This window comes from Lactuca sativa, chromosome 9 (assembly GCF_002870075.4).
Source record: "Lactuca sativa cultivar Salinas chromosome 9, Lsat_Salinas_v11, whole genome shotgun sequence".
In the NCBI taxonomy this organism is placed as follows: Eukaryota; Viridiplantae; Streptophyta; class Magnoliopsida; order Asterales; family Asteraceae; genus Lactuca; species Lactuca sativa.
In genome coordinates this window covers 207,745,446-207,756,846 of record NC_056631.2, presented here as the reverse complement: position 1 = coordinate 207,756,846, position 11,401 = coordinate 207,745,446, and the positions used below count along the sequence as shown (strand labels likewise).

Genomic DNA, 11,401 nt, shown 5'->3' with positions numbered 1-11,401 from the left:
TAAATTAATGTAATCTTTTTTATTAAATGAAAAATAGTTTTTTTTTAAATCTATATTTTATTTTATTTTTATTATATTTTTGAATTAAATTTAATTAAGATGAAATGATGTGTTTAGTTATATGTATCTCAATGGTTAGTAATGTCTCATATACAACATTCGACAATCATGCCTCTCCTTGGTAGCTTGATTATATGAACTTTTTTTATTTAAAAAAATAAATAAAAGGGTTGGTATTCTAATCCTCAGCATATAGGTCTGGCAATGGAGCGGGTTTTGACCCTGATCCAATCCAAACCCTTAACAATTATATGGGTTTGGAGCATAGTTTTTTATCCGTTTACCCGTTAACGACCCGTATCCGCTAACCATTTTATTAAAAGGGTCGGGTATGGATCAGCACCGATCCGCTCCATTTATAACCCGCCCCATATAAATTTTAAAAATATAAATTTATATTTTATATTGCCTAAAGTTTACATTAAATTTCAATCAGAAATCCAAAGAGAAAAGGTCAAAGACTAAATTGTTTTTATATAGGAGTCAATGACTCAACTTCTAGACTTCCAATCTTCTACTCTTCTCCCAAGATTCATGATTTCATTTCCTTTATATTTCATCATGTAATCACCAATTTCATTTATAAATCAATAAGGTTATTTATCAACCGGAAGAAAGTTTGTAATTTGTATTCTCTATCAATGCAATCGACGCTAAAAAACCAATCGGAAATAACTAAAATAAGGATTTTAATTCTTATAGACAGTCCTCGAGTACATACTGTGTTTTCTAAATCAAAACTTAGTTTTATTTAATAAATGTGATTTTATGATTTAAGTAAAATGTGTTTTATTATTCAAAAAACCTACGGGTTACGGGGCGGGTTTGGATATCTGTTGATTCGGTGGATAAAGGTATGAGTTTGATTATTCAAAACCCTACGGGTTACGGAACGGGTTTGGATCGGATTTTGAAATTTGTTAAAAGGGTTTGGATCAAGGTCGATTCGTTCCAAACTCGTCCCATTGCCAGGTCTATCGACATAACCCTGCAAAGATACCTCACATCATGATATTTGCATATTATGTAACCTTTTGTAAGAAAGCAAAATCTATAATACAAAAAATGTGTAGTTTTATTTTTTTTAAATCCATTATGAATACTAACGTATTAAACTAGAGTAAATTACAGAAATTGGTTGCAGTGTTTTAGACATGGGATCCTTAGAAAGCCTCGTGTGCCATGTACACGAGAGAAAATCCGTCTTTCTACATATTATTTTAACGTCTATATTTAAATCTCAAAATTAAGAATATGAAAAGATATGGTTGTTAAGCAATTTTGATTGTTTATGAATTTTGTATTGTTAAAGAGTTTGGATGGTTTATCATGTAGTTGCAAATATCGGTTGGTAACGAATTTCTAGTATTTCTTATACATTATTTATACAAAAATTGTGATAATACGAAACACATGGATTCTTTCGAATTTATCCGGACTTATTTTCTTCCTAATTCGATTTAAGTTTATTTGGATTTGATTGTCGAAGAGGAATATGAGCTATCAATTCTTCTGAAAATGTGATTTTAAGTTTATTTGGATTTTGATTATTTTGATATAAATGATTTAATTGATAAAAGGAAATGTAAAAGATAACAATGTTATAACTCAGAGTATGAAAAGTCGAAACAATTTTTAATTGATTTTTTGATGTCTTTAAAGAAACAGCTGTACATACATTCATCTTCCCAAACAAAAAGACAAAACCCATCAAACATTCCAAAAAAAAACATATGCGACTGAATTTGACTGTACACTCTCTTCTAGAACATTCTTCAAAACGGAAAAAAAAAAAATTAAAATTAAAATATCGACTCTTCGCCGTCGTGCCTCAGCTCCTTTCGGAGCTTCCTAGAGAACGGCTGACAAGCATCCATACTCAAATCCATCGCCGCCGCCAATGCAACAAAAGCGGCTGCATCCTCCGTGCATGTCACGTGCTGAACACCAACTTCCACCTCCGGCTTACTACACCGTCCTCCGCCGGCCACCGATGACGACATCACAAAACCTTGATACATCAAATGCGCCCATGACCCGATTTCGAAATCAGAGCCTGACCCAGACCCGGATCCGAAACTCCCATTTGGGGTGGAATTCGGTGAGCTTCCATTACTCATGTCTATGGTGAATTTCCCACCGGTTTTGGAGCTGATGGTGGAGTTGGATAACGTCACCGGATCCAGCCCACTCACGGCGGCGTCCGGTAGAAGCTCGAACCGGTAGCCGAGGTGATCTTTACCTTTCGACTCCCGCCACGCCTCCAAACGGCCCCATGGCTTCCACGTGCTGTGACCCGGTCGGAGAATGAGCCACGCGCCGGGGTTCGACGAGCAGACGCTGTCTGTTCCGTTTGATGGGACAAACGGCGTCACCATTGACGCCATAGCCACCGGCGAACCGGAAAGATCGTGAATTGTAATTGACCATCCTTTTCGTTCTTTTACAGGCTTTTCTTTATCATTTCGTATCGATCTTAACCATATTTTTGAGTTCTTTGTTTCCGATAACGACGAACTGTAAAACAAAAATCAAACACACCATTAGATTAAGCAATGAAACAGGTTTAAATTTTCGTTGAGACAATTCGTCGAACATGTTTAGAAAAACTGAAAAAGTGAAGAAGGAACTTACTCAGATCTCAATTTCTGTTCTCTATTGTTTCTGAAACTGAATTTGCAAGTAAACACAGCTTGACGAAGATTCCCGTTCACTTGGAATACTTGTGGGCTACACTCGGGTTCACCATCAAACTCGAACACAAATCTCGGGTCACGTTCGACCCGAATACTCAAATGCAACTGAACCGGATTTTTCGAACTCCGATCACCAATCCCTACCCACCCGTTCCGAACCACCGAACATCCACGGTTACCACCACCGGAAACCGCCTCCGAATCCAAACCCACCGTCACAACTCCAAGAAGCTTACTGCTCCCAAACCCACAAATCGGATTACTCCTCCGGCCCGAATAAACCTCCATCTTTAACACGTTTGATTTATCAACGAGCTTATCAAACTCAGATTTCTTCAAATTAAAGCAAGCTTGAACTTGATCATTAACTTGATTACCATCACCATCTGCGATAGAACTGATATCCGCGAACTGGGTAAGATCGTTTTTGAGTTTAATCTTGCAATAATATGTCGACGGCGGTGTAGTACCACCGGAAAACTTCAATCCTAAACTTCCGACGAGTATTCGCACGTAAGGACACGGATCCATGGCGTCCTCCCGTTTAATTTAATCAAGAACCACTCTTTTTACACTCCTTTTTCCCCTAATGATCGTAATTCTCCTGGATCAGATTACAAAACCCAGTTGTGAAATTGTTAAAATCAAGTGTGTCGTATATATATTATACGCATATTTACAGATAGATGTCGATACAGAGAGATATAAGCGAGACAGAGAGATTACAGGCTGGAAATATCTTCCAGAACTATTAATGGGATATCGATAACAAACACGCTGTAATAACTTGTACGTAATGGAGATGTAGTTGTACATTGATCTAGGATTTGGCTGTTTTAGTTCTGTAAGTAGATAATGCGTGAGGGAATGAGCTGGGGGCACGTATGCAAAGAAAGATGCCAGCGATTTGATGGGATCTCCTAAACAAAATCCCTCCCTGCATTACAGAATTAATACAGAATTGGTCCCTGAACTATTATTACTTTTGATGATTAGGTCCTTTTAATGTTGAACCCGTTAATTCATATGTGCTTACTCGGTATTTATTTTTTGTTATATGATTTTTTGTTGCCTAAAATATGCAAAGGGACCATATTGTTTATACATATATGAAGTTGCGTGTTTTGTATATTGTAACACATTCAAAATATGGAGAAAATAATTTGCAAAGAAAAATTCGTTATTACTTGCCTATATCATCAAACATTTGCCAAATAACATTAACCAAATTAAATCCGTATGCATGTATGATGGCTGATGCAACAAATATAAATACACGAATTAACAACTTGTCAATCTAATTTTGTATCTAACTATATTACGACAAGGTCAAGGTGTTACCAAAAAAATTAATAAATAGTTATTATCTTTTAAAATATCTGTCATTTTTTCTTAATTTTATCTTCAAAATGTTTAAACGTGCCGTCTTATCTTCTTTTCAATTTGTACATAGTTTTCACAAATCATATTGAATTCAACTCTTCCAATGGATGCAAATCCGGCCATTTTACCAACTTTTAACTTACACGAATTTCCAAAACAATTACATGATTGATTCTTTAAAGAAACTTTTGACATAATTCTAGACCCATCAACTATACTGAGTAAGATAATATGTTAAAGTATTTTTTTTAATCTATCAACTACAACCGAGTCATGAGTCAGATAATATGTTAAAGTATTTTTTAACCCATCAACTACAACTAAGTAGATAATATGTTAAAGTATTTTTTTAAAGTTGTACTATAAGTATCATTTTTATTCATACAAATTGTGGCATCAGGAGGATACATAAATACTATTACATTCACATCATCAGGGGTACACAACATTATGGGTACTTTTAAAAATTCTCTTATTATTTTATGTTTACGATTAAAGGACTCATATTTGTTTGCACAATCATACAAAATGCAAGGAAATACTTGCACGTTCATATTACATTGTCCTTTTTATTTAAAATGACTATAATAACAATGTTTTTTTTTCCTTTTTGTATTTTTTTTTGTTAAAGACTTTTAGAGAAAAAGTTGTTAGAGGTGGTAATTTGTTGTTGGTGGCAATGGTTGTGGTTAACGGTGCTCATGGTTGTAGTTGATTGTAGTGGTGATTTTCTTCTTAAGTACGAAAGAGGATGAATGAGTTTTGGGGTTAATGGGTTACGTGTAAGGTTTATTTATTATTTTGTAATTAAAATTAGTTTTAAAAATATATATTAAATCTAAAAATAAAAACAAAAATTAATTAAAGAGTTAAAGTAAAAGCAAAATAGTAATTGTAGATCAATTTTGAAAAAAAAAAAAAATCATAAAGATTAAACACATAAGAAATTAAGCCATATGACTAAGTATGTAGACTATTTGATAGTTGTATTGAATTAGTCTGTTTTGACAAATCACATACACTACCTGTGTAATTTTGTCTAAATTTTAATTTTATGTAAATTTAATATTATATTTTTTGTTTTTTAAAATATATTTAGTTGACATTCTCAGAGTTTGGATATGTTATTTATACAAAAAAGGATGTACTAATGGGATAGATGGTTTTGATCGGTTTTATAAATCTATAATATTTTTGATTGTCGTTCTCATGAATGGTTCGTGATTCTATATAGGTTAGCTTTCTAATTGCAATTACTTTTTGTTTCCTCCTTATATTGACTTTCTGGATTACATATTATTTAAGGTTTCAGATAAAAACAGTCCAACATCTAGAAGTATTTACTTTCTTGGAAAATCCAATTTTTAATAAACTAGCAAAAGTTTAGGATAAAATAGATATTATAAAGAGAAAATAGCAAAGATGATAGTTTTGCAACTAATACGAAACAATCTTGTAAAGAAAACCTATTTCCTTGGCTTTTACGCTCCAAACAAAATCTCATTACGAAAAATTCATATCGCCCAAAATGAAATTAAAATTCTAACGAGTTTTGTGATCCCCAATTATCAAAGGTTTGAGAATCGATGAACTTCCTAGTCGAACAACCCTCTACAGTTTGTGCAAATTTTTTCGATATTATGGTACAAAAAGAGTCTAAATTTAAAAATAGTATAGCACAAAATGGCTTAATATTTAAAATTGTACATCGTAAAAGCATAATACAAACAAAAAGTATCACTGAATGTGCAAGTTTTTATTTTGTGAAATCGATAGATGATATTTGTAAAAACACATTCATATGAATAAAAATGACCAAACAAACGATTAAAATTTGATGAAAATCAAATAATTAATTAATTATATATTCCACCTTGAAACCCATTTAACACTATATTAAACGATAATAGATTTTGCTATATTTTACTTGTTCAATGGCTTAAAATCATATTAAACTTAGAAAAATACACATATAATTTTAATGAAGAAATACAAAAATATTGATCCAGGTATGTTTTATATATATATATATATATATATATATATATATATATATATATATATATATATATATATATATAGAGAGAGAGAGAGAGAGAGAGAGAGAGAGAGAGAGAGAGATGGCAGGGTGGTGAAGAGCTGTTTTGGAGATTGGATTAAGATATGTAGGGAGCCAGAAAGAAAGGATCAATAAACTATGGGCTTTAGTAGCCTCACACCAATCACCATTCACTTATTATTATTATTATTATTATTATTATTATTATTATTATATTTTGTTTTGTAGTTCACATTTGTTTGCTTTCCTGTTTGATAGCCATGCCAAACACGCATCACCAATACAATTCTATAGGCTCCAAAACGATAAGTTGCAATTCCAATCCCTGTAGTTTTGAAAAATACTTTTTACAACCCTTATATCTTACTCTCTATAGCAGATGATAGGCATGATAAAAACATGTCAGGTTTAATTACTTTTAGGTAGTCTCTAAAACTTGCCAAAGTGCTACAGACAAAATATTTCACATTAAGTTGTTCTAATTTCTATCTTGAATAACTCCACGTTGGAAATGATGTGTATCCCATTTTATGATAGACATGATACATATAATCTATAATAAGGTATAGTGCCTCCTTATAGTTGGACACATATTACCTAACAACATATTATAAATCATTTTTCTCAGGCACTATCACATGGCTAGGGGACTCGAGATATGCATGGACTTCAATATGAGGTAGCAGTTGTTGTTATTAGTCATTGTAATACACTCCATCTGATAGTAGCTACACTTGGACTTTTAATGTTCAACATTGAATTTTTAAGAAAAGATGCATAAAAGGAGTCGAAAATTTGGGTCACAACTATTAATCACCTAAAAAAAATGAAACATGAATGTACGAACTTGATCCTTTTTAACGTCTATATAAGTTGAACTTTATTTTTTTGTTGCCAACCCTACGAGATGTTGGCTTTTGGAGCTTTTCTAGCCCGACAATGACCATGATCCTTAATAACACCTAGACCAACCTAATAAATGGTGACTTGCCTTGAGTTATGCCCTAGCTCGACATACTTAACCTCCCTCACGCTCATTGCCAAAACTTCCAATATAATTTGGTATTTTAGTTTTTTATTGTTTTAAAATGAAATGGTATAATGCACCATCTAAAACGGTTCATGTCAATCTTTCTCAAGGACCACATGGGGGTAACATTTAGTAATATTTTGATGTGATAGCTTTTGAACCATAAACCTCCTATATAGAATATGACAAAAGTAATCAATTATTAAATTGGACAAACAGAAACACAAATAAATCAAATTAATATACAAAGACTCATAAATCAGAAGAACATACTTGTATTTGGATGTTTACAACAATTTCACTAATCACGAAAATAATTAGAGATTGAGGTTTGTTTTGCAGTGTCCTAAGACTGAAATTTTTCTGATAGGGATCTGTCGAGAGAATACAATAATCTGATCAAGATTGAATCTTGATCCTGACGAAATTCTTCATGCTTCCTTGATTTCCCAGAAAAACGAGTGAAAGAAGTGGTGTTATTGTGTATGTGATCAACCATTCAATATATATATTGATCATTTATTTATAGCCTATTAAATAACAGTTAAAAACTATCAACCATCATACCTGTTCCAAAACCGAAATTAACTGTCTAATTAACTTTCAATCAGTTAATTAACAATTAACAGATTTTGTAATTAAAAAATCAATTTTAAAATTTGTGTATATAAAAATTAATTAATTAGTCAGGAAGACTCAAAGGCCCAAAGCCATCTTTTGACCATTAGTTATATTTAGTGACAAACCAAGACTAATTTACCACAATTCTAGCCCAAATGTCCTTTTGTATTGTTTTATCCATTTTAAAATATGTGGAGACAAAGACTTATAAAACTAATCAAGGCTCTTTCTTTCTCAATGTGGGATAATACTTTTAGTCTATAAACAAAGTTCCAACATAGAATTTTACTCATCAACTTCTAGAATCCCATGGCAATACAATTTTTCAATGTTTTATGGTAAACCACAGTACCACACCATCTGATAGCCAACATCAACCCACCTGTGGTAGGTCAATTACATAACAATAATTATATTTTGGGTGCGAGATGGTTTGAACCATCAACTTCCTATATGAAATTTCCCTCTTCAACCACTAGGCTCCTATCACAGGAACCATATTATTTTATTGTTTGTAAGAATTGGTTTTCTTATTTGTATCATATACCTATAAAAAAACAAACAATCCAATAACTAATTCACTGTCAATACATTAAAATTTTCGTTACAATGCCATCAATGTTGCATGTCCTTGATAGGATCAATCTTATCTTTGAAACAGTTGGAATTTCGTAATATCTTTTGGGTCCTCCCTATCTTTATAAATGTCATACGGTAGGGCCGAAGCCACTCAAGTAATTTATGCAACATTTATAATTATATAAAGGTAAAACATGTGTTTTACCATATACATATTGAATATTGTATGTGGGATAATTTGAAAAGCTTTTAACTGTGCATATATCCTTTTTTTTTGTTTTGCTGAAAATGTTTAAAATGATTAAAACCTACGATAATTTGAAAGTTGTGAGTTTGGGTATCGCGTTTATGTGTTGCCTAATAATTTTCTACGCACAATAAATGAGTTTACATTTCTAGCCATGGTTAATATCAGAACCTTTGGGGAATGAAGCATTCATAGAAAATTGGGGCAAAAGCTTGTCACTTATCATATATCTTATAATCTTAAAAAGCTTTTAAAAGATAGATTTGTGAAAGTATATGAATAATAAATCAATATTTTTTAACTTGTACATAAAAACAATTATTGTTGTTTTATAACAACCAACTATCTTAAATATTTGATTTGAACCCTCTTCCTTTTTTTAATAACTTGGAACGTTATAGTTAAACATAATTTAAAAAAAAATGATCTATGTTTTTTTAATAAATTAAGAAAAATTATCCATATTGGATAAATTAGCTAAATGTTATAAAATAACACTCACAACTAAGTTATGATTAACCGACTAGCTTAGTTCCTAAGAACATATTTGGAATGTTACAGACTTACAAGATAATTTATTTTTCGATTTTTTTTGGTTGTTATAGTTATCAAATAAAAAAAATAGTTTATGTTAGTATATTCATAATTCGTACGTCATGGTTATTAATGTCTCTATATGTTGCATAGTTCTAAAAAACGAGCCATGGCGCGCCTCAAGGCGTGCCATGGCGTGAGGCGTGGTGTAACCGTTACGAAAACGTCCAAGGCGAGTTTGTTAAGCGTGACACCCAAATAACGTGTTAAGACGCGCCTTATCGCGATATGGCGCGAGTTTTTTTAAGGCGCAGATTTTTTTTTGTTTTTTTTTTTATTTTTGTTATCGGGACTAAAATAATTGAGTTTTTGTTAACTTTTTGTATTAAATATTAATATAACACTTCTAAAAACTTGATATACTTGATAAAATCAATAATTATATGATTTATCTCTTGTAATATATAGATAATAGTTACGCCTTGAAAAACGTCATGACTCGCCAAGGCTTGTCATAGCTTAACTTTTACCTTGCCACCAAGTCACGCCTCACATTATTTAGAACCTTGATATGTTGTAATTCAATCTCTTTCCATAATCTCTTTCCATAAGAGTTATTTTAGACAGTAAAAGTACACATATATGTTACAATTTATAATTTGATTTTTATTAAAGCTAACTAAACTATTGTTTCAATGAGCTTATAAAATTCTTTTTTAAAAAATAATATACATTCTTTAATAAAATAATAATTATTAACACTAAATTAGTCGGAATGGAAATCATATTGTGTGGTATGTATAAATAGAGGTGAGCGAAAACCGCACAACAAATAAAATTAACTGAAAAAACGACATAAATCGTAACCGATAAACCGCAATGAAAACCGATGGTGAGGTATTATGTTTTTCAAAAAACGCAATTTTGTAGTGCGGTGCGGTTATTAGTTTTCAAAAAAAAAAAAAAAAAAAAAACATATACCATACCGTATATATTATATACAATTTTTTATTACTTATTAATATATTAAATAGTAAAAATTTAAAAGTTAGTCTTTGAGCTGAGCGGGACTTTTCGATTGATTTTCTAATTTCCATCGTGTTTCATTTTTTGCCCTAGCCTCCCTCGCGACTTAAGCTTCTGCTTCATGCTTGTTTAACATGTTTGCAACCGGGTGAGTAAAATTGCATCGTGCCTTCTATTCCAACTCCGACTGGCGAGGCAACAAAGATGCTCAACAAAAAGAGTGATTGAATTGCTTTGCTACCATGTAACGAACATGTTATATATGAAGCACAAAGAGTTTTAAGATAATTTTTATGAATGAAAGAATAATAAAATTCTAAAAGACAAAAGTGTTAGTTTTTTTATACGTATAACTTTGAAAATGGTAAAATTTGATAATTTTAAGATATTTACTGTGTTAATTACTAGTAATTTGACGTTTTTAAAATATTAGTTGTTTGTGATTTAAGTTGATTATCTTATATCTTGTGTTTTTTGAATTACAAGTAACATGTTTGAACTCTTAACTGCGGTTAAAACCACACAAAATAACTGCACCGAATTCATGTGGTTAATAACCGAACCACAAAAAAAACAAAATCGTACTGTAAAAATAACCGCATCAAGCAGTTTTGAAAATGGATGAACCGTATTTGCGGGTAGTGGTGATGTTTTGACCAATAACCTCGCTGAACCGCATCGTGCTCACCCTTATGTATAAATATCACCAAGAACTAATTTCATAAATCTGCACGTATACTATAATTTAAAATGAAAAACAAAAGTGTCGTATGTTCTTTAAAATATATTTTATACATTGGATGATGAAAACATATATTAAAGATTAGGATTCTTTGTTTCTATATTGATTTTTAACAAAAATGGCAATAACATACATTTTGGTGAAATTTCTTAAAAACTATTATTTAAAACTTTTTTGGTTCAATTATCTAAATGATTTTATTCTAATTGAAGCAATAAGACCTTAAATTCCTTTTAGATCATCGTAAGACCGATCGGAGCATACCCTTAAGGCACCCTGATGATGTGTCACCGTGGTGCAGGATTCTGAGATTTTGGAGGTCTTGTGCAAAACTTAAATTAAATGTGCATATCTTTTTTGTAAAATACTATTCAGAAAATTTCTTATTGTTAAAAACAAAGAATTCACAACTTTAACAAACATA

The 11,401-nt window shown here is 31.5% G+C and overlaps 1 protein-coding gene across 1 annotated transcript; it reads right to left on the bottom strand.

Moving 5' to 3' along the window:
- Nucleotides 1-1,676: 1,676 nt before the first annotated feature.
- Nucleotides 1,677-3,429, bottom strand: LOC111892979 (uncharacterized). The gene is made up of 2 exons (XM_023889056.3): nucleotides 2,695-3,429; nucleotides 1,677-2,577 (listed from the first exon to the last, which is right to left on the bottom strand). Exons 1-2 carry the CDS (start codon nucleotides 3,285-3,287, stop codon nucleotides 1,863-1,865), a joined length of 1,308 nt encoding a protein of 435 aa, XP_023744824.2. The 5' UTR covers nucleotides 3,288-3,429; the 3' UTR covers nucleotides 1,677-1,862.
- Between the last annotated feature and the right edge of the window lie 7,972 nt (nucleotides 3,430-11,401).

Coding starts and splice junctions, on each gene's coding strand:
- LOC111892979 (XM_023889056.3), bottom strand. CDS start 3,287: ATGGATCCGTGTCCTTACGTGCGAATACTCGTCGGAAGTTTAGGATTG. Junction 2,578..2,694: donor GAACAGAAATTGAGATCTGA/GTAAGTTCCTTC, acceptor TTTGTTTTACAG/TTCGTCGTTATCGGAAACAA.